This window comes from Watersipora subatra, chromosome 10 (assembly GCF_963576615.1).
Source record: "Watersipora subatra chromosome 10, tzWatSuba1.1, whole genome shotgun sequence".
NCBI lineage: Eukaryota > Metazoa > Bryozoa > Gymnolaemata > Cheilostomatida > Watersiporidae > Watersipora > Watersipora subatra.
Window position 1 is genome coordinate 9,626,710 of NC_088717.1, and position 27,108 is coordinate 9,653,817.

At 38.0% G+C, this 27,108-nt stretch overlaps 1 protein-coding gene, 1 long non-coding RNA gene and 10 other non-coding genes across 13 annotated transcripts; 11 read left to right on the forward strand and 1 right to left on the reverse strand.

Annotated features, from left to right (window-relative positions):
* The first annotated feature begins 610 nt into the window (after positions 1-610).
* Positions 611-729, forward strand: LOC137407433 (U5 spliceosomal RNA). Its single transcript, XR_010979968.1, has one exon. It is a non-coding gene; the product is annotated as a U5 spliceosomal RNA (small nuclear RNA).
* A 1,011-nt stretch (positions 730-1,740) lies between these two features.
* Positions 1,741-1,859, forward strand: LOC137407434 (U5 spliceosomal RNA). The gene has a single exon (XR_010979969.1). It is a non-coding gene; the product is annotated as a U5 spliceosomal RNA (small nuclear RNA).
* Positions 1,860-9,182: 7,323 nt separating this feature from the next.
* On the forward strand, positions 9,183-9,301 carry LOC137407435 (U5 spliceosomal RNA). The gene has a single exon (XR_010979970.1). It is a non-coding gene; the product is annotated as a U5 spliceosomal RNA (small nuclear RNA).
* Positions 9,302-10,312: 1,011 nt separating this feature from the next.
* On the forward strand, positions 10,313-10,431 carry LOC137407436 (U5 spliceosomal RNA). Its single transcript, XR_010979971.1, has one exon. It is a non-coding gene; the product is annotated as a U5 spliceosomal RNA (small nuclear RNA).
* Positions 10,432-11,442: 1,011 nt separating this feature from the next.
* LOC137407450 (U5 spliceosomal RNA) lies at positions 11,443-11,561 on the forward strand. Its single transcript, XR_010979984.1, has one exon. It is a non-coding gene; the product is annotated as a U5 spliceosomal RNA (small nuclear RNA).
* Positions 11,562-12,572: 1,011 nt separating this feature from the next.
* On the forward strand, positions 12,573-12,691 carry LOC137407438 (U5 spliceosomal RNA). Its single transcript, XR_010979973.1, has one exon. It is a non-coding gene; the product is annotated as a U5 spliceosomal RNA (small nuclear RNA).
* A 1,010-nt stretch (positions 12,692-13,701) lies between these two features.
* On the forward strand, positions 13,702-13,820 carry LOC137407439 (U5 spliceosomal RNA). The gene has a single exon (XR_010979974.1). It is a non-coding gene; the product is annotated as a U5 spliceosomal RNA (small nuclear RNA).
* A 1,010-nt stretch (positions 13,821-14,830) lies between these two features.
* LOC137407440 (U5 spliceosomal RNA) lies at positions 14,831-14,949 on the forward strand. The gene has a single exon (XR_010979975.1). It is a non-coding gene; the product is annotated as a U5 spliceosomal RNA (small nuclear RNA).
* A 1,010-nt stretch (positions 14,950-15,959) lies between these two features.
* On the forward strand, positions 15,960-16,078 carry LOC137407441 (U5 spliceosomal RNA). The gene has a single exon (XR_010979976.1). It is a non-coding gene; the product is annotated as a U5 spliceosomal RNA (small nuclear RNA).
* A 1,010-nt stretch (positions 16,079-17,088) lies between these two features.
* Positions 17,089-17,207, forward strand: LOC137407443 (U5 spliceosomal RNA). Its single transcript, XR_010979978.1, has one exon. It is a non-coding gene; the product is annotated as a U5 spliceosomal RNA (small nuclear RNA).
* Positions 17,208-20,979: 3,772 nt separating this feature from the next.
* Positions 20,980-21,909, forward strand: LOC137406759 (E3 SUMO-protein ligase ZBED1-like). The gene has a single exon (XM_068093370.1). It carries the CDS (start codon positions 20,980-20,982, stop codon positions 21,907-21,909), a length of 930 nt encoding a protein of 309 aa, XP_067949471.1.
* A 168-nt stretch (positions 21,910-22,077) lies between these two features.
* On the reverse strand, positions 22,078-26,578 carry LOC137406514 (uncharacterized). Of its 2 annotated transcripts, XR_010979891.1 has the most exons (3): positions 26,466-26,578; positions 26,155-26,274; positions 22,078-22,191 (listed from the first exon to the last, which is right to left on the reverse strand). It is a non-coding gene; the product is annotated as an uncharacterized lncRNA (long non-coding RNA). The 2 variants fall into 2 exon arrangements; XR_010979890.1 differs by lacking the exon at positions 22,078-22,191 and having other exon boundaries at positions 25,954-26,274.
* Positions 26,579-27,108: the final 530 nt, after the last annotated feature.

The following is a 27,108-nucleotide window of genomic DNA, read 5'->3' on the forward strand; positions in this document are numbered from 1 at the left end:
ATAGCTCGCGGTCTCATAAACATTAGTTTTTTGTTTTGAATGTCTTCGCACGATATTCGCCTCGCTACTTCGCTTAATAACATTTTATAACCGCTCTAAATATTTCGGGTTTAGAAGCTGGTAGCGGCGCACTGCGATACGAATTCATCTGAAAGCGTATTATGTAATGAATATCAAAGCGCACCTTTCGTGGTTAAGATCTGAGCCGGCTGACTGGCTGTTTCTTTGTTTGGCGGCACTTCTCCCACTCTTTGCGTCCATATCGATCGCATTATTCCGTTCGAGAGGAGTCGTTTCGCCCATTGATTTCTTTTGTCAAACCGTTACAGTTGAGTAAATTTTATAAAATGTTTCATCTGAATTGAATCGATTAAAATTGGTTTTCGCCTCCCCTGCGCAGCGAATATTGTAGTTCGCGCAAAATTTTAATTAATTTTACGTATTTTTTAATTTTATCAAACGAATTAATATAGCAAATATTTGCGTAATGAATTATTTTGAAAATTTTAGTTCATGTTATAACTGTATATACGATGTAAAACTATTCGCGTTTGACACTCAACTCGAAAAGAATCAATTATCATCACTCGAAAAACTTCATACTATCGACTAACTCTGGTTTCTCTTCATATCCACGCATAAATCTTTCGCCTTTTACTAAAGATTTCCGTGGAGAGGAACATTACAATGAGTCTATAGACTTATTTTTGACACCCTCTATAAGAGGGTAATAATGAAACTTTTTAAGGGCAAGATTGGATGGAGTACTTTCTCCGGCTCGATATATATTTTCCACACACTCGATCATCGGAGAAGAACTGGCGGTAGTAAGTAAACGCGTATTACCGAATTTCGAGTCTTAAAGTTTCCTTATAACATTTTTTTGTTTTACAATCGTTAAGCTTTTGCCGCGTCGATGGTATTATTATCGAACTAGATTATATTACTAGGCTTTATAGTTTTTTTTAATATTAACCCGGCAAACAACGATTTAATGGAGCGTCTCGGTTGAACTAAACGTGACAGTGGCTTAGAGTCTTACGTCTTTTGCTACAGCGTAAAATGTGCCTAGCTCGCCGAATCTTTCATCTAAACTTCTACGACTGCGTAGCGGCTTAACACTCATCGGATAGCTCGCGGTCTCATAAACATTAGTTTTTTTCTTTTGCATGTCTTCGCACGATATTCGCCTCGCTACTTCGCTTAATAACATTTTATAACCACTCTAAATATTTCGGGTTTAGAAGCTGGTAGCGGCGCACCGCGATACGAATTCATCTGAAAGCGTATTATGTAATGAATATCAAAGCGCACCTTTCGTGGTTAAGATCTGAGCCGGCTGACTGGCTGTTTCTTTGTCTGGCGGCACTTCTCCCACTCTTTGCGTCCATATCGATCGCATTATTCCGTTCGGGAGGAGTCCTTTCGCCCGTTGATTTCCTTTGTCAACCCGTTACAGTAGAATAAATTCTATAAAATATTCCACCTGAATTGAATCGATTAAAATTGGTTTTCGCCTCCCCTGCGCAGCGAATATTGTAGTTCGCGCAAAATTTTAATTAATTTTACGTATTTTTAAATTTTATCAAACGAATTAATATAGCAAATATTTGCGTAACGAATCATTTTGAAAATTTTAGTTCATGTTATAACTGTATATACGATGTAAAACTATTCGCGTTTGACACTCAACTCGAAAAGAATCAATTATCATCACTCGAAAAACTTCATACTATCGACTAACTCTGGTTTCTCTTCATATCCACGCATAAATCTTTCGCCTTTTACTAAAGATTTCCGTGGAGAGGAACATTACAATGAGTCTATAGACTTATTTTTGACACCCTCTATAAGAGGGTAATAATGAAACTTTTTAAGGGCAAGATTGGATGGAGTACTTTCTCCGGCTCGATATATATTTTCCACACACTCGATCATCGGAGAAGAACTGGCGGTAGTAAGTAAAGGCGTATTACCGAATTTCGAGTCTTAAAGTTTCCTTATAACATTTTTTTGTTTTACAATCGTTAAGCTTTTGCCGCGTCGATGGTATTATTATCGAACTAGATTATATTACTAGGCTTTATAGTTTTTTTTAATATTAACCCGGCAAACAACGATTTAATGGAGCGTCTCGGTTGAACTAAACGTGACAGCGGCTTAGAGTCTTACGTCTTTTGCTACAGCGTAAAATGTGCCTAGCTCGCCGAATCTTTCATCTAAACTTCTACGACTGCGTAGCGGCTTAACACTCATCGGATAGCTCGCGGTCTCATAAACATTAGTTTTTTGTTTTGAATGTCTTCGCACGATATTCGCCTCGCTACTTCGCTTAATAACATTTTATAACCACTCTAAATATTTCGGGTTTAGAAGCTGGTAGCGGCGCACCGCGATACGAATTCATCTGAAAGCGTATTATGTAATGAATATCAAAGCGCACCTTTCGTGGTTAAGATCTGAGCCGGCTGACTGGCTGTTTCTTTGTCTGGCGGCACTTCTCCCACTCTTTGCGTCCATATCGATCGCATTATTCCGTTCGGGAGGAGTCCTTTCGCCCGTTGATTTCCTTTGTCAACCCGTTACAGTAGAATAAATTCTATAAAATATTCCACCTGAATTGAATCGATTAAAATTGGTTTTCGCCTCCCCTGCGCAGCGAATATTGTAGTTCGCGCAAAATTTTAATTAATTTTACGTATTTTTAAATTTTATCAAACGAATTAATATAGCAAATATTTGCGTAACGAATCATTTTGAAAATTTTAGTTCATGTTATAACTGTATATACGATGTAAAACTATTCGCGTTTGACACTCAACTCGAAAAGAATCAATTATCATCACTCGAAAAACTTCATACTATCGACTAACTCTGGTTTCTCTTCATATCCACGCATAAATCTTTCGCCTTTTACTAAAGAAAGTACCTTTTTTCTTTTTCGGGTGTAAGTTTCCTACCGGGTCATTGGTTTTCGAGCCTTCTTAAAGGCTGGGCCAGTGTCGGTGGATTTTTTCAGGGTGTTAGATCATCCTTCGTTTTCACTTTAACTAATTGATTAGATTATTTCTCTATTGCAAGCCAAGTTTTTCTTTTTCAATAATTTTATGAGTTGGATAGTTTGTACTAGACAGTAGGGGTGATGGCTTTTAGAAACATGACTAGAACCTTGATGTTGAAGACCAAATCTGAGTCAGCTAAATTGGACAGCGACAAAGTCGTGTTTGATTACTTGTTGAACCATATCAAAATTGCAGTTTCTGATCTCGAATGTGTTCAACGAACGAGCTTAGGCTATGAAGTTTCTTTTGCCGACGTCCCGAAGCTGAAAGCAGCTGGGCAGGCTATGTTGAAAGATGGTACGTATGAAGTGTTTGGTGATTTTTCCCAAACGAAAGTAGTTACGGTGGTTAATGCGCCGCATGAGCTCACTGATGAGGCATTGCGGGGTGTCCTCAATAAGTATGGCAAGATCGTTGATAGCAGGAGGCTTAAGTACAAAGATGTAGACGTTTACAACGGGGTAAGACAATTCAAGATGGAAATGTACGAGGGTATGAACATCCCATCTACTATACAATTTGGATCTCGATATGTATGGGTGAGGTATAGTGGACAGGTCAAGACTTGTTTGAAATGCCAACGAAAAGGTCACACTTCGGAGTCTTGTGACGTAATTAGATGTAACAGGTGTTTTCAAGAAGGGCATGTGGCGCGAGCTTGCAAAAATCAACAGTTTTGTGTGATATGCGAGGCAGAAGGACATCTTTTTAGTCAATGCCCCAACAGCTATGTGAACAAGGCTAAAACCCAACAGGTTACCTCACCGCCAATTTCAACACAAGATCTCGCGCAGGAAATTGCCACTACTTCTTTTGAGCCAACCTCAAAAGATGACGATGTTTCGCAGCCTCAGAGCCCTGACCTATTCAACACGCAGACATCACTAGAAGCAAAAGAGACCGAAAATGCGAGTGACTCTGACTCGGAACCGTTAGTAATTGATGAGTCACAGCCTTGCGCTACAGAAGACATGGAAACTCCCAAGGAACAACCAAAAGGAAAGAGCACCGGGCAAAGTGGTAGACGCCCGAGTGCACCGCTCGTTAATAACAATGGCAACAAGCAGGGGTCCGGTAACCAAAAAGCTTTAAAAAAGTCTACCGAGAATAAACTGTCGAAAGCTTCCACTAGAAGTGTTGGTCGTAAGAGCCAGGCGCAGATATAGCTCTCAGTCGATGCAGCCAGTTTTGTCATTCACCTTTTTATCGTCTTTCACTGACTTACCATCTGACCTTTTGGCTCCCTTTTTGATTTTTTCTACTTTTAACCTTTTCATCATGGCTAGCCTTAAAATTGCAACCGTTAATGTGCGAGGCATGAGTTCACACTCCAAGCTGCAAGATTTTAAGATCTTTTTTCAAAGTAGCGATTTTGACATCCTTTTGTTGCAAGAGACTCATGGTCACACTTTTAATTGGGTTCAGACACAATGCTTCTATAGTCCTGGCTCAAGTAATGGTAGAGGAGTTGCCATACTAATTAAAGGCAAGTCGTTTCTTTTGTCAGATAAACTCTCTGACACAGACGGTAGAGTCGTTTCCGCTCTGGTCACCTTTGGAAAATCTAATCTTAGGATTATAAATGTTTATGCTCCTAACAGCCCTCCTGAAAGAAAATCTTTTTTTTTAGAAGTCGGCCCTCACTTCTCTTTAGATCATGAGAATGTTTTAGCAGGAGATTTTAATTGTGTAGATAATCCTTCTTTGGAACATCGGTCTAAATCATTGAATACAACGACATATATAGGAGGTAGTGAATTGAGAACTCTGGTTGATGGTTTTGGCCTCGTCGATCAATGGCGTCTTGATAACCCTAGGGCTTTTTCCGTTACATGGACGTCTGAAGACAACTGCACCTCTAGCAGATTAGATAGGTTTTACACTCCATCGCGAGCTAACTGCCTTTTTAGCCAGAAACCTATATTTTTCTCTGACCATGACATAGTAGGCCTAGCCATTAGTTCACCCTCTTTCGATGAGAACAAACCTCAAATCGGCCCAGGTTATTGGAAGCTAAATACAGCAGTCCTCGACAATGAGGACTTTATAGCAAAATACGCGGAAGCTTATGGCAAATGGCAAACACTTCGGAATGCTTACAGCACAATAGGTGAATGGTGGGAATCGATCAAGCGTAGAACGAGATCTTTCATTCAGAAATACTGTTCAGCCGCTAAAGCGGCTCAGAGTAAACGGGAACAAGATCTCGTTGATAAAATACTCATTCAGCAGTCATCGAATTCACCTAATTATCAAGAGCTGAGATCTCTTAAAGACCAACTTAGAGAAGTACAATGGAAAAAGGTTGACGGTATCAAAATCAGATCGAGAGAAAATTTGGTTGAAAACGACGAGAAATGTACCCCTTTCTTCTTTGCTAAGCTCAGAGACAGGAGGAAAAGTCAGGTGATAAACTCGGTTAAAAATGAGCAAGGGCTGAGTGTAACCGAATCGAAAGATATAAGCACTGTGTACAAACAATTTTACACTCGATTATACAAAAAGCATGTTTGTAACGCCAGTGACAGCTATTTCGGAGATACGCTACTCGAAGCATTACATCTTAGCCAGCGAGATGAGTCAGATTACATTCCTTATGTTACAGAGGAAGAGGTGAAGCTCGCATTGTCAACCATGGCTAGCAATAAAACTCCAGGCCCAGATGGACTCCCTAGCGAGTTCTATAAAAGGCTCTCATTTTTAATCCTTTCAGACCTCACCTCTGTCTTTAACGAGATAGTGAGAGGGGATTATTTTCCACAAACAATGGCTGAGTCAATAACTATACTCATTAGCAAACCGGGAGACCCCGAATTACCTGAAAACAAAAGGCCAATAGCCCTCCTTAATGTCGATTATAAACTGCTAGCTAAATATTTAGCGACCAGCACACAAACAGCAGTTAATCCTTGTATAGGCAACAGGCAGACTTGCTCTTTGAAAGGGAGAACCATCACAGACAATGTGCTTACCCTTAGAGACATGATTGCTCTCGAAACTAAATTTCCCACTAAGAACTTCACTTGCATGTCCCTTGACCAGGAGAAGGCATTCGACAAGGTAGACCATAGCTTCTTATTTCGGGTACTCAGAAGAATGGGGGTGGATGAAAGCATAGTAAGAACAATAGAAACAATTTATGATAAGATCTCGACAAAGCTACTTATTAATGGGCATCTTACTGAAAATATCAGCGTAACACGTGGTGTACGCCAAGGGCGCCCCTTATCTCCACTCCTATATGCAATCTACCTCGAGCCTGTCCTAAGATACATAGACAATGAGCAGACAATAGAAGGAATTTCTTCCCCAGCTATTCCAAGGCCTGTAAAATACCTCGCCTATGCAGATGATGTTTTGATTTTGAGCCGGCATTTATCATCAGTGCAAATTGTTTTTAAATTGTTCAAAAAGTTCGAGCTTTTTAGTGGAAGTTCACTCAATGTCAATAAGACAAAAGTATTAACTAGAGAGAACCACTCTCAACACTCAGAGGTTAGCGGTTTGGTAGTAGACAAGTTGAAGTTTTGTGGGATCTTTTTTTTCTTTTCAAGCGGCAAGGAAGTCGCGTCATACAACTGGCAACTGAAATGCCATGCGGCAGTTACCAAAATCCAATCCTCTAAAGGTCGAAAACTTACACTGAATGGAAAGGTGATTTTTTTGAACAGCTGTATTTTTTCTACTTTGCACTATTTATCTTCCATTTACCTGCCTGATAAACAGTCAGTGACCTCGTTGAGAAAGCACAGCTTTCAATTTTTGTGGTACCCACTGGTCGCTCAAAGAGTGAAACAGGAGGTATTTTTTTTGCCCAAAGAGAAAGGCGGGTGGGGGCTAGACCATGTTCTATACAGGGCTAGATGTCTCTGTCTGCACTCGACTTTGCAAAGAGTGGCATCGCAGCGGGATCACCCTGTAAGCCAGTTGGTAAGATACCACGCGGCACGATATCTTAGACCTCTATTCCCAGACAAGATCGTTTTAAACGAAGGGCCAACGGCGCCGCATTTGGTAGATCAGTACAAAAAGTTCAAGATCATTCTGGAAGAAGCAAAGGACTTGTTTGGTAAAAATGTTCTCCCAACAGTTAAACAGATGCTAAATCACATGTTAGAAAGAGACAAAGACATTCCCTCCTTTTGTCCAATAAAACACCCGAATTACACAAGTGCCATGCAACTGACAAATGAAGCTCAGCTGTGGCAGTCAGTACATGACCCATATATCAGCTCAAAGCTAAGTGATTTTGCATGGAGAGTTGTCACGGGCTGCCTGACAACAGGCTCAGTCCTCTCGTCATGGCACGCCTCTTTGCCGGCTGCATCTTTTAACTGCCACATATGTAAGGGAAACTCTCTTGAAACCCCTCAGCATCTGTTCTTTCATTGCGAGTCTTTGAAAGAAGTAAGGAAGAAAGTTGTGAGACATCTTTTTATCACGGGTCTCATAACCAATGATGACGCCAATGTAGTGGATTGGCTAGCGGGTGTATTACAAAAATCAGCCTCGAAAAGGGCCGCTACTAAAGCTCGCTCTCTTATCTTCTCAACGAACTGCATAATTTGGAGAGTTAGAAACGATGTGATTCACAGAAACAAAGGAGGCTGCTTGCAGCAGATATCTGGCCAAGTTGCTAAATTAGTGTCCACTTCTCCTCGGAGCCACTCGATTCACCTTTGACAATCTCCGCTTGGGTTTCGAAACCCTCATGCTCGGTGCATGGCAGTATGGCTGCAGTGGAATGTCACCACTTTTCGTAAATTTATTTCCTCTCGATTAGTTTCACCAGCTTGTCTCAACTTTAAATACTCATTTCATTTTTGTTTTACTTAACTCGTTGTCATTATTAGTTTGAGTTCATAATCTTGTGGCTCCCAAGACAAAGTGAAGAGGGTGATTGGGGTTCGACTCCCTACTTTGGGCGGGTTACGGTAACATCATCCTGCATTAATCTAATTCAATTACTTTAATGCGAAGGGTTAGACCATAACACAAGTTGTTTTTTGTTGTGCTTTAACTTAAAAAAGCCTTTTACTAAAGATTTCCGTGGAGAGGAACATTACAATGAGTCTATAGACTTATTTTTGACACCCTCTATAAGAGGGTAATAATGAAACTTTTTAAGGGCAAGATTGGATGGAGTACTTTCTCCGGCTCGATATATATTTTCCACACACTCGATCATCGGAGAAGAACTGGCGGTAGTAAGTAAAGGCGTATTACCGAATTTCGAGTCTTAAAGTTTCCTTATAACATTTTTTTGTTTTACAATCGTTAAGCTTTTGCCGCGTCGATGGTATTATTATCGAACTAGATTATATTACTAGGCTTTATAGTTTTTTTTAATATTAACCCGGCAAACAACGATTTAATGGAGCGTCTCGGTTGAACTAAACGTGACAGTGGCTTAGAGTCTTACGTCTTTTGCTACAGCGTAAAATGTGCCTAGCTCGCCGAATCTTTCATCTAAACTTCTACGACTGCGTAGCGGCTTAACACTCATCGGATAGCTCGCGGTCTCATAAACATTAGTTTTTTCTTTTGCATGTCTTCGCACGATATTCGCCTCGCTACTTCGCTTAATAACATTTTATAACCACTCTAAATATTTCGGGTTTAGAAGCTGGTAGCGGCGCACCGCGGATACGAATTCATCTGAAAGCGTATTATGTAATGAATATCAAAGCGCACCTTTCGTGGTTAAGATCTGAGCCGGCTGACTGGCTGTTTCTTTGTCTGGCGGCACTTCTCCCACTCTTTGCGTCCATATCGATCGCATTATTCCGTTCGGGAGGAGTCCTTTCGCCCGTTGATTTCCTTTGTCAACCCGTTACAGTAGAATAAATTCTATAAAATATTCCACCTGAATTGAATCGATTAAAATTGGTTTTCGCCTCCCCTGCGCAGCGAATATTGTAGTTCGCGCAAAATTTTAATTAATTTTACGTATTTTTAAATTTTATCAAACGAATTAATATAGCAAATATTTGCGTAACGAATCATTTTGAAAATTTTAGTTCATGTTATAACTGTATATACGATGTAAAACTATTCGCGTTTGACACTCAACTCGAAAAGAATCAATTATCATCACTCGAAAAACTTCATACTATCGACTAACTCTGGTTTCTCTTCATATCCACGCATAAATCTTTCGCCTTTTACTAAAGATTTCCGTGGAGAGGAACATTACAATGAGTCTATAGACTTATTTTTGACACCCTCTATAAGAGGGTAATAATGAAACTTTTTAAGGGCAAGATTGGATGGAGTACTTTCTCCGGCTCGATATATATTTTCCACACACTCGATCATCGGAGAAGAACTGGCGGTAGTAAGTAAAGGCGTATTACCGAATTTCGAGTCTTAAAGTTTCCTTATAACATTTTTTTGTTTTACAATCGTTAAGCTTTTGCCGCGTCGATGGTATTATTATCGAACTAGATTATATTACTAGGCTTTATAGTTTTTTTTAATATTAACCCGGCAAACAACGATTTAATGGAGCGTCTCGGTTGAACTAAACGTGACAGTGGCTTAGAGTCTTACGTCTTTTGCTACAGCGTAAAATGTGCCTAGCTCGCCGAATCTTTCATCTAAACTTCTACGACTGCGTAGCGGCTTAACACTCATCGGATAGCTCGCGGTCTCATAAACATTAGTTTTTTCTTTTGCATGTCTTCGCACGATATTCGCCTCGCTACTTCGCTTAATAACATTTTATAACCACTCTAAATATTTCGGGTTTAGAAGCTGGTAGCGGCGCACCGCGGATACGAATTCATCTGAAAGCGTATTATGTAATGAATATCAAAGCGCACCTTTCGTGGTTAAGATCTGAGCCGGCTGACTGGCTGTTTCTTTGTCTGGCGGCACTTCTCCCACTCTTTGCGTCCATATCGATCGCATTATTCCGTTCGGGAGGAGTCCTTTCGCCCGTTGATTTCCTTTGTCAACCCGTTACAGTAGAATAAATTCTATAAAATATTCCACCTGAATTGAATCGATTAAAATTGGTTTTCGCCTCCCCTGCGCAGCGAATATTGTAGTTCGCGCAAAATTTTAATTAATTTTACGTATTTTTAAATTTTATCAAACGAATTAATATAGCAAATATTTGCGTAACGAATCATTTTGAAAATTTTAGTTCATGTTATAACTGTATATACAATGTAAAACTATTCGCGTTTGACACTCAACTCGAAAAGAATCAATTATCATCACTCGAAAAACTTCATACTATCGACTAACTCTGGTTTCTCTTCATATCCACGCATAAATCTTTCGCCTTTTACTAAAGATTTCCGTGGAGAGGAACATTACAATGAGTCTATAGACTTATTTTTGACACCCTCTATAAGAGGGTAATAATAAAACTTTTTAAGGGCAAGATTGGATGGAGTACTTTCTCCGGCTCGATATATATTTTCCACACACTCGATCATCGGAGAAGAACTGGCGGTAGTAAGTAAAGGCGTATTACCGAATTTCGAGTCTTAAAGTTTCCTTATAACATTTTTTTGTTTTACAATCGTTAAGCTTTTGCCGCGTCGATGGTATTATTATCGAACTAGATTATATTACTAGGCTTTATAGTTTTTTTTAATATTAACCCGGCAAACAACGATTTAATGGAGCGTCTCGGTTGAACTAAACGTGACAGTGGCTTAGAGTCTTACGTCTTTTGCTACAGCGTAAAATGTGCCTAGCTCGCCGAATCTTTCATCTAAACTTCTACGACTGCGTAGCGGCTTAACACTCATCGGATAGCTCGCGGTCTCATAAACATTAGTTTTTTTCTTTTGCATGTCTTCGCACGATATTCGCCTCGCTACTTCGCTTAATAACATTTTATAACCACTCTAAATATTTCGGGTTTAGAAGCTGGTAGCGGCGCACCGCGATACGAATTCATCTGAAAGCGTATTATGTAATGAATATCAAAGCGCACCTTTCGTGGTTAAGATCTGAGCCGGCTGACTGGCTGTTTCTTTGTTTGGCGGCACTTCTCCCACTCTTTGCGTCCATATCGATCGCATTATTCCGTTCGGGAGGAGTCCTTTCGCCCATTGATTTCTTTTGTCAAACCGTTACAGTTGAGTAAATTTTATAAAATGTTTCATCTGAATTGAATCGATTAAAATTGGTTTTCGCCTCCCCTGCGCAGCGAATATTGTAGTTCGCGCAAAATTTTAATTAATTTTACGTATTTTTAAATTTTATCAAACGAATTAATATAGCAAATATTTGCGTAACGAATCATTTTGAAAATTTTAGTTCATGTTATAACTGTATATACGATGTAAAACTATTCGCGTTTGACACTCAACTCGAAAAGAATCAATTATCATCACTCGAAAAACTTCATACTATCGACTAACTCTGGTTTCTCTTCATATCCACGCATAAATCTTTCGCCTTTTACTAAAGATTTCCATGGAGAGGAACATTACAATGAGTCTATAGACTTATTTTTGACACCCTCTATAAGAGGGTAATAATAAAACTTTTTAAGGGCAAGATTGGATGGAGTACTTTCTCCGGCTCGATATATATTTTCCACACACTCGATCATCGGAGAAGAACTGGCGGTAGTAAGTAAAGGCGTATTACCGAATTTCGAGTCTTAAAGTTTCCTTATAACATTTTTTTGTTTTACAATCGTTAAGCTTTTGCCGCGTCGATGGTATTATTATCGAACTAGATTATATTACTAGGCTTTATAGTTTTTTTTAATATTAACCCGGCAAACAACGATTTAATGGAGCGTCTCGGTTGAACTAAACGTGACAGTGGCTTAGAGTCTTACGTCTTTTGCTACAGCGTAAAATGTGCCTAGCTCGCCGAATCTTTCATCTAAACTTCTACGACTGCGTAGCGGCTTAACACTCATCGGATAGCTCGCGGTCTCATAAACATTAGTTTTTTTCTTTTGCATGTCTTCGCACGATATTCGCCTCGCTACTTCGCTTAATAACATTTTATAACCACTCTAAATATTTCGGGTTTAGAAGCTGGTAGCGGCGCACCGCGATACGAATTCATCTGAAAGCGTATTATGTAATGAATATCAAAGCGCACCTTTCGTGGTTAAGATCTGAGCCGGCTGACTGGCTGTTTCTTTGTCTGGCGGCACTTCTCCCACTCTTTGCGTCCATATCGATCGCATTATTCCGTTCGGGAGGAGTCCTTTCGCCCGTTGATTTCCTTTGTCAACCCGTTACAGTAGAATAAATTCCATAAAATATTCCACCTGAATTGAATCGATTAAAATTGGTTTTCGCCTCCTCTGCGCAGCGAATATTGTAGTTCGCGCAAAATTTTAATTAATTTTACGTATTTTTAAATTTTGTCAAACGAATTAATATAGCAAATATTTGCGTAATGAATTATTTTGAAAATTTTAGTTCATGTTATAACTGTATATACGATGTAAAACTATTCGCGTTTGACACTCAACTCGAAAAGAATCAATTATCATCACCCAAAAAACTTCATACTATCGACTAACTCTGGTTTCTCTTCATATCCACGCATAAATCTTTCGCCTTTTACTAAAGATTTCCGTGGAGAGGAACATTACAATGAGTCTATAGACTTATTTTTGACACCCTCTATAAGAGGGTAATAATAAAACTTTTTAAGGGCAAGATTGGATGGAGTACTTTCTCCGGCTCGATATATATTTTCCACACACTCGATCATCGGAGAAGAACTGGCGGTAGTAAGTAAACGCGTATTACCGAATTTCGAGTTTTAAAGTTTCCTTATAACATTTTTTTGTTTTACAATCGTTAAGCTTTTGCCGCGTCGATGGTATTATTATCGAACTAAATTATATTACTAGGCTTTATAGTTTTTTTTAATATTAACCCGGCAAACAACGATTTAATGGAGCGTCTCGGTTGAACTAAACGTGACAGTGGCTTAGAGTCTTACGTCTTTTGCTACAGCGTAAAATGTGCCTAGCTCGCCGAATCTTTCATCTAAACTTCTACGACTGCGTAGCGGCTTAACACTCATCGGATAGCTCGCGGTCTCATAAACATTAGTTTTTTGTTTTGAATGTCTTCGCACGATATTCGCCTCGCTACTTCGCTTAATAACATTTTATAACCACTCTAAATATTTCGGGTTTAGAAGCTGGTAGCGGCGCACTGCGATACGAATTCATCTGAAAGCGTATTATGTAATGAATATCAAAGTGCACCTTTCGTGGTTAAGATCTGAGCCGGCTGACTGGCTGTTTCTTTGTTTGGCGGCACTTCTCCCACTCTTTGCGTCCATATCGATCGCATTATTCCGTTCGGGAGGAGTCCTTTCGCCCATTGATTTCTTTTGTCAAACCGTTACAGTTGAGTAAATTTTATAAAATGTTTCATCTGAATTGAATCGATTAAAATTGGTTTTCGCCTCCCCTGCGCAGCGAATATTGTAGTTCGCGCAAAATTTTAATTAGTTTTGCGTATTTTTTAATTTTATCAGACGAATTAATATAGCAAATATTTGCGTAATGAATTATTTTGAAAATTTTAGTTCATGTTATAACTGTATATACGATGTAAAACTATTCGCGTTTGACACTCAACTCGAAAAGAATCAATTATCATCACTCGAAAAACTTCATACTATCGACTAACTCTGGTTTCTCTTCATATCCACGCATAAATCTTTCGCCTTTTACTAAAGATTTCCGTGGAGAGGAACATTACAATGAGTCTATAGACTTATTTTTGACACCCTCTATAAGAGGGTAATAATAAAACTTTTTAAGGGCAAGATTGGATGGAGTACTTTCTCCGGCTCGATATATATTTTCCACACACTCGATCATCGGAGAAGAACTGGCGGTAGTAAGTAAACGCGTATTACCGAATTTCGAGTTTTAAAGTTTCCTTATAACATTTTTTTGTTTTACAATCGTTAAGCTTTTGCCGCGTCGATGGTATTATTATCGAACTAGATTATATTACTAGGCTTTATAGTTTTTTTTAATATTAACCCGGCAAACAACGATTTAATGGAGCGTCTCGGTTGAACTAAACGTGACAGTGGCTTAGAGTCTTACGTCTTTTGCTACAGCGTAAAATGTGCCTAGCTCGCCGAATCTTTCATCTAAACTTCTACGACTGCGTAGCGGCTTAACACTCATCGGATAGCTCGCGGTCTCATAAACATTAGTTTTTTGTTTTGAATGTCTTCGCACGATATTCGCCTCGCTACTTCGCTTAATAACATTTTATAACCGCTCTAAATATTTCGGGTTTAGAAGCTGGTAGCGGCGCACTGCGATACGAATTCATCTGAAAGCGTATTATGTAATGAATATCAAAGCGCACCTTTCGTGGTTAAGATCTGAGCCGGCTGACTGGCTGTTTCTTTGTTTGGCGGCACTTCTCCCACTCTTTGCGTCCATATCGATCGCATTATTCCGTTCGAGAGGAGTCGTTTCGCCCATTGATTTCTTTTGTCAAACCGTTACAGTTGAGTAAATTTTATAAAATGTTTCATCTGAATTGAATCGATTAAAATTGGTTTTCGCCTCCCCTGCGCAGCGAATATTGTAGTTCGCGCAAAATTTTAATTAATTTTACGTATTTTTTAATTTTATCAAACGAATTAATATAGCAAATATTTGCGTAATGAATTATTTTGAAAATTTTAGTTCATGTTATAACTGTATATACGATGTAAAACTATTCGCGTTTGACACTCAACTCGAAAAGAATCAATTATCATCACCCGAAAAACTTCATACTATCGACTAACTCTGGTTTCTCTTCATATCCACGCATAAATCTTTCGCCTTTTACTAAAGATTTCCGTGGAGAGGAACATTACAATGAGTCTATAGACTTATTTTTGACACCCTCTATAAGAGGGTAATAATAAAACTTTTTAAGGGCAAGATTGGATGGAGTACTTTCTCCGGCTCGATATATATTTTCCACACACTCGATCATCGGAGAAGAACTGGCGGTAGTAAGTAAACGCGTATTACCGAATTTCGAGTTTTAAAGTTTCCTTATAACATTTTTTTGTTTTACAATCGTTAAGCTTTTGCCGCGTCGATGGTATTATTATCGAACTAAATTATATTACTAGGCTTTATAGTTTTTTTTAATATTAACCCGGCAAACAATGATTTAATGGAGCGTCTCGGTTGAACTAAACGTGACAGTGGCTTAGAGTCTTACGTCTTTTGCTACAGCGTAAAATGTGCCTAGCTCGCCGAATCTTTCATCTAAACTTCTACGACTGCGTAGCGGCTTAACACTCATCGGATAGCTCGCGGTCTCATAAACATTAGTTTTTTGTTTTGAATGTCTTCGCACGATATTCGCCTCGCTACTTCGCTTAATAACATTTTATAACCGCTCTAAATATTTCGGGTTTAGAAGCTGGTAGCGGCGCACTGCGATACGAATTCATCTGAAAGCGTATTATGTAATGAATATCAAAGCGCACCTTTCGTGGTTAAGATCTGAGCCGGCTGACTGGCTGTTTCTTTGTTTGGCGGCACTTCTCCCACTCTTTGCGTCCATATCGATCGCATTATTCCGTTCGGGAGGAGTCCTTTCGCCCATTGATTTCTTTTGTCAAACCGTTACAGTTGAGTAAATTTTATAAAATGTTTCTTCTGAATTGAATCGATTAAAATTGGTTTTCGCCTCCCCTGCGCAGCGAATATTGTAGTTCGCGCAAAATTTTAATTAATTTTACGTATTTTTTAATTTTATCAAACGAATTAATATAGCAAATATTTGCGTAATGAATTATTTTGAAAATTTTAGTTCATGTTATAACTGTATATACGATGTAAAACTATTCGCGTTTGACACTCAACTCGAAAAGAATCAATTATCATCACTCGAAAAACTTCATACTATCGACTAACTCTGGTTTCTCTTCATATCCACGCATAAATCTTTCGCCTTTTACTAAAGATTTCCGTGGAGAGGAACATTACAATGAGTCTATAGACTTATTTTTGACACCCTCTATAAGAGGGTAATAATAAAACTTTTTAAGGGCAAGATTGGATGGAGTACTTTCTCCGGCTCGATATATATTTTCCACACACTCGATCATCGGAGAAGAACTGGTGGTAGTAAGTAAACGCGTATTACCGAATTTCGAGTTTTAAAGTTTCCTTATAACATTGTTTTGTTTTACAATCGTTAAGCTTTTGCCGCGTCGATGGTATTATTATCGAACTAGATTATATTACTAGGCTTTATAGTTTTTTTTAATATTAACCCGGCAAACAACGATTTAATGGAGCGTCTCGGTTGAACTAAACGTGACAGTGGCTTAGAGTCCTACGTCTTTTGCTACAGCGTAAAATGTGCCTAGCTCGCCGAATCTTTCATCTAAACTTCTACGACTGCGTAGCGGCTTAACACTCATCGGATAGCTCGCGGTCTCATAAACATTAGTTTTTTGTTTTGCATGTCTTCGCACGATATTCGCCTCGCTACTTCGCTTAATAACATTTTATAACCACTCTAAATATTTCGGGTTTAGAAGCTGGTAGCGGCGCACTGCGATACGAATTCATCTTAAAGCGTATTATGTAATGAATATCAAAGCGCACCTTTCGTGGTTAAGATCTGAGCCGGCTGACTGGCTGTTTCTTTGTTTGGCGGCACTTCTCCCACTCTTTGCGTCCATATCGATCGGATTATTCCATTCGGGAGGAGTCGTTTCACCCGTTGATTTCCTTTGTCAACTCGTTACAGTTGAATAAAGTCTATAAAATATTTCACCTGAACTGAATCGATTAAAGTTGGTTTTCGCCTCCCCTCCGCAGCGAATATTGTAGTTCGCGCAAAAATTTAATTAATTTTACGTATTTTTTAATTTTATCAAATGAATTAATATAGCAATTATTTGCATATTGAATTTTTTTGAAAATTTTAGTTCATGTTATAATTATATATGCGATCTAGAACTATTCGCGTTTGACACTCAACTCGAAAAGAATCAATTATCATCACTCGAAAAATTTCATACTTTTGACTAACTCTGGTTTCTCTTCATATCCACGCATAAATCTTTCGCCTTTTACTAAAGATTTCCGTGGAGAGGAACATTACAATGAGTCTATAGACTTATTTTTGACACCCTCTGTAAGAGGGTAATAATAAAGTTTTTCTAGTGCCAGATCGGAGATGTCTCGGTATTTCTTCCGGCTTGACTTATATTTAGCACACGCTCGATCACCGGTAGGAATGGAGTAAATTGACGGTAGTAAGTAAAGGCGTAACACTGAATTTCGAGTCTTAAGGTTTCCTTATAACATTTTTCTGTTTTATAACCATTAAGCTTTCTCCGCTTCGATAGTATTATTACCGAGCTAGGTTATATTACTAGGCATTATAGTTTTCCTTAATATTAACTTGGCAAGCAACAATTTAATAGGACTTTTCGGTTGAACTGAACGTGACAGTGGCTTAGAGTTTATCTTTTGCTACCAGCGATCGCTAAACATATTATGGAAATGTTTATTTTTCTATATCCATTTCCATAAACATAAATATTTCCATAATTTTATGGAAATGGATATGGAAATTTTATTTTTGAAATATGGAAATGTTATGGAAATGGAAATAATATGGAAATCAATTATGGAAATATTATGGAAATGGAAATAATATGGAAATAAATTATGGGTATGTTATGGAAATGGAAATAATTTGGAAATGAATTATGCAAATGTTATGGAAATGGAAATAATATGGAAATGAATTTCGGAATGTTATGGAAATGGAAAAAACTATGGAAATGAATTATGGAAATGAAAATAATATGGAACTAAATAATGGAAATGTTATGGAAATGGAAATAGTATGGAAATGAATTATGGAAATGGAAATAATATGGAAATATATAATGGAAATGGTATGGAAATGGAAATAATATAGAAATGAATTATGGAAATGTTATGGAAATGGAAATTGTGACAAACACGTAATCCCTGTTTGCTACAACGTAAAATGTGCCTAACTTGCCAAGTCTTTTATCTAAATTTCTACGACTGCATAGCAGCTTAACATTCATCGGATAGCTTGCGGTCTCATAAACATTAGTCTTTTGTTTTGCATGTCTTCGCACGATATTCGCCTCGCTACTTCGCTTAATAAGTAACATTTTATAACCTCTAAATATTTCACGCTAGAAGCTGGTAGCCGCGCACTGCGATACAAATTGATCTTAAAGCGTATTATGTAATGAATATCAAAACGCACCTTTCGTGGTTAAATTCTGAGCTGGCTGTTTCTTTGTTTGGCGGGGCTTCTCCAACTCTTTGCGTCCAATTAAATCAGATTATTCCGTTCGGGAGGAATCGTTTCACCCGTTGATTTCCTCTGTCAACTCGTCCCAGTTGAATAAATTCTATAAAATAATCCGCCTGACTTGACTAGAATTAGTTTTCGCCTCCCTTGCGCAGCAAATATTGTAGCTCGCGCAAAATTTTAATAGATTTTATATTTGAGTCGAAAAAATCACATAATTTTATATTAACTTATTATAGTTGATAAATAAATTGAAATTTATACTCCATATTTGTACTATAAGTATTCATTTATACAATAAAATATAATATTCACTAATTAAATGATGATAAGATTAGATATAACACAAACAAGAGCTTGCCAATAAATCAAACAATTTGGATCAAAAGAAAAGTGAGTATAAAAGAAGAACTTAAAACTAAGTGGTGGTTGATTGAAATGAATGCAATAAATAAATATTATCCATCCTTATTTATCTTACATTGTATGACATGGTCAGATCAGATCATTTATCTCCCTCTCCCCGACTCTCATGTCTCTACTTACGGAAAGAAATCATGTCAAATCTATCAGATGGCGATTACGACATAGTTGAAGTGCAGACAGATACCCAAGCAGCTAGTGGTACAAGTACTAGTAGTTCCTCAGAACTTACTGTGACAACAAAAAGAGCAACCTGTTGGTCTTTCTTCTCAATTAAAAATATATCAGTAAGTACAAGGTATTTTATTTCAATCATTAATTTAGTTTATGTGGTTGTGAACTCTGCCAGTGGGAATCAACCATCAACCATGACAAGTGGTCGCACTATCTCACCAGCCTATTCTTGCATTGGAGTAAACTGTTATGCAGTAATTTTGTAGTAATGCAGGTATAGCTGTTATATTCCTAGCAATGCATGATTGATTTTAGCAATACTTGATACTATTTCCAGAAGAGAGACTGAGTGTCCTGCGACCTCTGCACGGCAGTGGTTAAAACGAAGGACGGCGGTACTAGTAACCTACTAACACACCTACGAATACACCACGCAGCGCAGTTTGCAGAGATACCACCAAATTTCAGACCAAAACAAATAAAGAAAGAGAGACCAAAACCATCTTCACAACCTACACTAAGCCAAACTTGAGAAAGCAAGACACCTTACAATAAAGATAGTGATAGACACTCATCGTTGAATCAGGCTGTAGTCACATTTCTTGTATCTGGTAAGTAGTCATGTTACCATTTGTTCCTAACACTTTGTTATCCTCATTATATTGTAACAAGTATTTAATCATTTGCAATTCATAAGATGTAGAACCGAATTGACCTGACCATCTTTGTTTTATTATCAGGAGTACTTTCAATAAAGCAGTCGTCTTACTAATAGTCTCTAGTTGATCCGCACTAATCATTGTGATTGATCTTAAGTTGCCAACATTGTAATTTCAGGAAATGTGCCTCTATGGACAGTTGACAAACCCTCATTCAGGTCAATGATGGCCGCTCTCGATCAGAGATATAAGATGCCTTCCCAAAACTTATTTACAAGCAAAATGTATCCGGCCATAATCACCAGTTTGAAGGAAAATATTTGCTCAGAACTACAAAGAGCCAGATGATAAATTATAATAAATCAAACAAACCACCAGAACAGCTTAAACCATCAGCATTTTATTTTTGATCTGACCACTGCTTACCTAATCAGGATATAATCTATCAAAATAGACTGCGGTGATAAGTGATGGCCATAGTGACCCCTTTTTTCTGTGAATTTAATAGGATTATGATATTTTATTTCCAGGTTGAGCATTACCACTGATGGATGGTCCTCTATTACACAAGATCCGTATCTATTGTTATCTGGCCATTTCATGGATGATGAATGGAACCTACAGACATGGTGTCTAAAGACTGAATACTATCCTGGGTGACACACCGCTGAAAATATGAGAGACTTCATTTTAGATGGCTTGGCAGAGTTAGGAATGAAATCTGGGTCTGTTGTTTGTTTAACCACGGACTCTGCTGCAAACATGATAAAGACAGCCTCGATTGCAAGTAGGTGTTGTCCTCCCATGATTTGCAATTGGAAACATTAGATATGACAGCTTGAAAGTAAGCTTGTTGATAGTTGCTGGATGCTGTTTCAGTTGTCATGTTTTGCGTTAAGTGGGGTTAGTTAAAGCTTGAACTGTATTTTAGCGCAATGATGAAGAATTCTGTGTCATGTTAGTTTATATGAGATATATTTTCCATCTGATTCAGCATTCAGATTTTTTTATTCTGCTGGTTGGGGTTTGGAGCGATGGGTGTCTAAAAATCTGTGCCAGATGGAGAATATATCACGACAAACCATTGATGTCTTGAAATATCTGCTGTTAACCTCCTATATTTGTTCTTTAGGGTTGAGAAGGATCCCATGTATTGGACACTTGATTCATAACGCTGTCCTAAAGTCACTCGCCAGTGAAAAAGTTGAGAGAATGTTGGTTAGATGCAGACAAATCGTTGCTCTTTTTCATAAAAGCCACCTTTAAAGAGCTGAACTTCTCAAGCACTAGAAGAAGCTTCTCCTCCCCCAACAACAGCTTATCAATGATGTGTCAACAGGGTGGGGTTCTAAGTACAAGATGGTAGAAAGGATAAGAGAACAGCTCAATGCCATCAACAGAATCTTCATTGATGACAAGAAGAATCGTCACCTGCACATTGATGTCAACGACTCGGTAACACTGGATCAAATACTCAAAGCACTTGAGGGCTTTGAACTATTGACCGACTTGCTCAGTGGTGACCAAGAAGTTACTGTTTCAAGTGCGATACCACTACTAAGACATGTTCACCGCCTTTGCGGGCATGATGGTGATGACGAGGTGATTACTATGGACATCAAAACCACCATTGAGCCCTACATAACGGAGAACGTGAAGGAAGTAGTAGAGACATCTGAACAAACAGCAAAAAGAAAGCGTCTAAAGAAACCAGAGAAAGCCAAAATACTGCTGTTTCTGTGTGTTGCAGAGGTTTTGAACCCAAGGTACCTTGGTGTGTCAACAGCCACTGATGAAGTTGCAGACAACTGGCTGCCATGGCCTGAGCTTGATGATGTGAACGAAGAAATCATAAGATTAGGCATGGAACTCTGGGCAGCACAGAATGAGGAAACTGAAAAAGAGACTCAAGATCAAGAATATCAAGCCGAAAAGCCTAAGAGGAAAAGCCTCGCATCTCTTCTTTTGACTAGTACCACGGCCAACTCTACAGCCAACTCTGAACCTCAGACTCAAACACCTGCACAGATGCTTAGACGGAAACTTGAGTTTTATCTACAGCTCACCGTCCACCCAGAGATAAATCTGCTGCAGTGGTGGAAGGGCCACATGAAGGAGCTACCGTTACTCAGCAGCCTGGCTCGCTATGTGCTTTCTTCATGTGCTACCAGTGTCAAAAGTGAAAGGTTGTTTTCTCTGGCAAGACATATCGTCAGTAAAAGGCGTAATGCTTTAAAACCTAGTTTTGTGAACATGTTGGTGTGTCGAAGTTTTAATAGTAATGTGTAAGACTTACACATTACAATTAAACACTTAGACACACCAACATAACATTTAGTGTTTATGATTGTTTTGTACTGCTTTGAAGAGGTGGCATACACTAAGTCTCTTGCTACGATGATATATCAATAAAAGAGAAACCATAAAATATTAATTTTTTGTCATCAAACAAGTAGAGTAGATCAGGAATGTAAAGTTGAATGTTAGTTGAACATCCTTGAGTAGATAGACTGGTTCTGTTCTGGACTTCTGGTGGAGTTGATTTGATGGGAATAGGATTAGGTATGGCATCTGCAATTAATTATTAGATGATCATAAAAATATGAGTGGTCAGTGGTGGTGTCAAACTAAGGATTTATATTGTACACAATATAAATCCTTTGTGAGGCGCACCACAGGGCTGTTTGAACCATATCTTTGTTCTTTTGCAAAACTGGAGTTGTCCACTCTAATTATCGTACAGAGGTGACAACTCGTGTTTTTCAACCAATAATAACCAATACCTTTTCATATCATTCATGTTAAAGCCTAACACTATACACCGATGGAAGACAACTCCAATGTTCGATATTTTTCAATATTCAATTTATTTAAAGACCAAATAATCAAATGTACATGCAAAGATATTGTGCAGCACTAGTGAAGCACACGGGCGCTTTTTGAAGAGGTTTGGCAAAATAGTTAAGAGTAGTAGACTGAAGTATAAAAATATGGATGTTTATAACGGCATCAGACAGTTCAAAAGGAAATTTCGCGATGGTATAAATCAGGGGTTCCCAACCTTTTTTGGCCTAGGTACCCCATTGGGAGTCATTGCAAAAAATGTACCCCTTTGGAAAACACAGTTCAATCAAGGGTATTATGTATTGGTTTAACTTCATTAAAATGACATGTGTGCATTATTGAAGTGTGTCACTTAAACAGGTAAAGAAATGTGGTATGGTATGAAACTGCTATTAATTAAAATAATGATAACTATGAAGCACAATTTTTATATATCGCAGTGTTTTGTTACTTGCCCACTTTATTTTGGCCAGTCTAATGGGAAAGCTGTGCCTGCTTTGCATCAGTGATCTGTTTGATGTTCAGTAACAGATACAGTAATACTTCAACTTACGAGTGCTCCAACGTACGAGAAACTTGAGATACGAGCCAGCTTTAAGCAAGTTTTAGCACTAACATACAAGCCATGTTTGAGATACGAGCACGCGAGTCAGTTGCCAAGTATGCCGGAGGTGTTTTATGAGAACATCATCACTCTGTATTTTTCAACTGCTCAGGTTAAACTTTTGTACCGTGTTTTTGTGCGCGATTTTCAGTGCAAAATTATATGAATTAAAAGTACTGTGCGTAGACTGAAAGTTTGCCAGTAAAATTAAAGATGAAATGCAAAGAAAAAGCAAATGATAACAATTATCAAACGGACAATTATTGAAAAAATATGCGAAATGTGTATGTGTGATTGAGCTAGCTCATCAATATGACAGAAATACATCCACAATTATCAAACAGGATTATATTCAGGGCATTTATTTAGTTCGCAAAAGGACTAATGATAGTTTCTAAACGGCGCAGCGATCTTCACGACCGCTGATGGAGAGACTGCTCAGGCATTGGATAAAAGATCAACAATTGGCCGGTGACAGCGTAACTGAACGAAGCTATGTGAAAAGGTCGGTACTATTTATCAAAACTATAAACATTGTTGGCTAGTGGTCGTACATTAACCGTTTGTGACGACACATGTGTTCGTCCTAATCGCAACGTGTTGAATGGGCGACAAAGGCAAACGTCCTTAGATAGGCTTATCGTAAAACGGCCGGCTAGTCGTGAAAGCGAAACACAGGAAAAAATAGCTAACTAGCGAGAAACTTGAAACTATGAACGCCGAAGAAATTTTAATTACGTTAAGTTAAAAATGAAAGTTTGCTTTTAGGTTTGCTTCTAAGTTTGTCTTTTAAGACTTTGATAAAATCCAAATTTATCAAAGTCAACTGTTGTAATGAAGGATAACTCTCTATAACTCCCTAGGATATCTCCCTCTCTGGCAAATGCTAGTGTTAGCTGCTATTGTATGTATTTAATTTTACATTTTAATTGATCACATTTTCTTGCATTATTTTTATTTGTTGCTTTTTAAAAATGTGTGGTAAGTTAGGACAATAACCAACATGTTCTTTCAGTTACAATATCTTGTTTTGAGTGTTTTATTTGCATGTTTCAGAGTATGAAAACCAATTAATATATATTTAATTGTTCTATATATAAATAAATTGCACCAACATGCGAGTAAATTGACATACGAGCTCAGTCTCGGAACGCATTAAGCTCGTAAGTTGAAGTATGACTGTAATGAAACGCTGAGGTCGCCATCAACATTTAGTCGTGAGCGATATTTGCTTTTCATGTACAAGTGAGGAAAACTCTTGCTCACACTTATAACTACTAGGAAATACGAGCAACAATTTTAAAGTTACCTCTGAAAGCTTTGGGTAGGATGTTATCAATGAGCACCAGAACTTGCTAAGAACGCAATCTTCAGATCTATCATGTGCACCAGAGTCATTGAGAAGGACAATCAACTCTTCTTGCGTGTCAATATCAGCTACATTTAACTTAAATGGGTTTCTAGCCAACTTCAAATCTGTGTCATTTAAGTCAGGAAAATATTGTTAAAACTACATGTACCAAGCCAGCTGAGCGAGGTGGTCTGCAACCAGATCTTTCATGAATGAAATTGAATCATGTGAAGGCAATACTTCTGACAAGCTATCAAACATATCAAATGATCCAGCATTGATTTTCTCCAAATCTCTAGTTTCATGATAAATGCTCTAAGCTCGTCTGTAAAATCAATTATAGTGGTATAATTACACATCCCTTGAATGGATGTGTTGACAGTGTTTAATCTTAAGAAGATATATCTCAGATATGCAGCTTTCCATTTCCATTCTGAAGTCCTTAACTTCTCACTGAATCTTGAAGCTTTCTCAGAAGTCGTGTAGCAAAGAAAGCTGCAATCTCATCAATCAGTCCCACAAATCGATTCAGGACATTGCCTTTAGAATGCTATCTCACTTCTGTGTAGTAAAGGAGGTTTTCATGATCTGCATCGCAATCTTGACATAATTGATGAAACAACCTTGTGTTTAGGGCTGATGCGTGCCTAAGTTTGTCTGAATGGCAAAACTTGTTGGCTTTAAAATGATACCAATAATAACTCTCTAGCAGTGGTTTCAGCAAAGTTATTAATAATTAGAGCCAAACAAACTAAAAATTTATTAAGCTTATAACTTGTATTGTACCCCCTAGATTTCCAAAATGTACCCCTAGGGGTCCTTGTACCCCAGGTTGGGAACCCCTGGTATAAATGCGTCATCTACAATCCAGTTTTTATCTCAAGATATCTCGGTAAGATACGGTAAACAGGTTGAAACCTGCCTGGCATGCCAATGGGAAAGACACTCTTCCGAGTAGTGTGACATAATCTGGTGTAACCATTGCTTTTAAATGGAAGATGTTTGTAATGGTGCTTGTACCCGAGTTTTTAGCCTTATAGATTGGTTAATACCTGTGAAATTTAGGTACAATTATGTACTACTACACTACCACTACACATGTAAGCTTTAAGCCATGTAAACAGCCAAACAAGCTGAGTTTGGTATTTATTATAAATTGAAGCATCCAGAATGGTACACACCTCATCATAGATTAATAAATGCATAAGTCTAGAAAATCGAGAGTCGTCTTTGCCTGTAGTCCCAAACATGTGCACATACTGTATCTCAAAACAAGTTTTTTCTGCGGATATAGACCCTGCGTTTTTTTATTCAAAGTTCCCAAAGATGATCATCACTACCTGAGGTTTCTGTGGTATGATAAAGATGGAAAAATTTAAAGTTATCAAATGAATAACATAGTTTTCAGTATATTTGAAGCATCTTCATCTCCTGGATGTGCCAGCTATAAATTTAGATAGCTTGCTTTTGATTACACATCTACTGATCCAAAAACAGCAAAGTTGATCCTTTCAATATTTACATGATGGTGTACTGGACAGTGTGATTGAATTTATTCAAAATGATTCAAGAAATGACAGATATTTATTTTATAAGATAAATACGAAACTACAAAAGTTCTAAGTAACCATTTTAAAGTTTTGCAATCAGTCTCTTACAATGAAAGGATTACTGAATGCAGAGAGTTGTCTCTACCTACTCAAATAATATTGGGTATTTGATTGCAAGACGATACCTTCATCTTCAGCAATTAAGACAAAGATACGCTGGTGAGACGCCGTGGCATACTTTCCATTATAGTCATTATAGCTTCCTGTCACCATTCATCTTTGTTGGAAAGCGAATTCTACAGGATCTATGTCAACAAAGATTTGAATGGGATAATTCAATGAATGATGGCATTTCACAGAGTTGGAAAAGTTGGATATCAGTATTACAAAATTTACACAAGTTAGCAATACCAAGATGCTTACAAAATTTCACCATAGCGTCAGATAGTACAGTTTTCTGGATGCAACACAGGATAAAATTGGACAATGTACGTACATTAAGCTGGTGGATAAAGAAGGAGTGGTCATTGTTAACTTGGTGATGGCAAAATCTAAATTATCCCCTCAAAAGGTTGACACAGTACCAAGATTGGAACTTGTTGCAGCTGTAAATATCAGCTGTCCTTTCTGTAAATATCAAAGCTGATGAATTTCAAAAAAATAGAATTCAGAAGCTAAACGCTTATACACATTTATAAGTAATAAAGTTCAGAAGATTAAAAATATGTGTACTGTCATACTTCGACTTACAAGTGCCTCAACATACGAGAAACTTGAGATACGAGCCAAGTTTTAAGCAAGTTTGGGGTCCTACCATGTTTTATGACGATTTGACGACCGAATGACAAGGATAATTTAAAAGTGACAGACGAGACGACCATTTATCACTGTAGGGGCCGAGGTAACGATGATTGTGTAAGTAGGATTACTAACTGCCTTATTATTTGTTCAAATCAACACGATCAAACAATCATAGACTGACAGGTAATTTATGCAAGCAGCTATGAAAAGCCACTATACACTGACAGCAAATCCGTTTTCAAGTCTGTGACTGACAGTGATTATTGAAGACAATCTCGGTCTATTTTCAGTAAAGGAAGAGTAGCCCTAAAACATAAGACGGCTGTCACTCTTCGCGG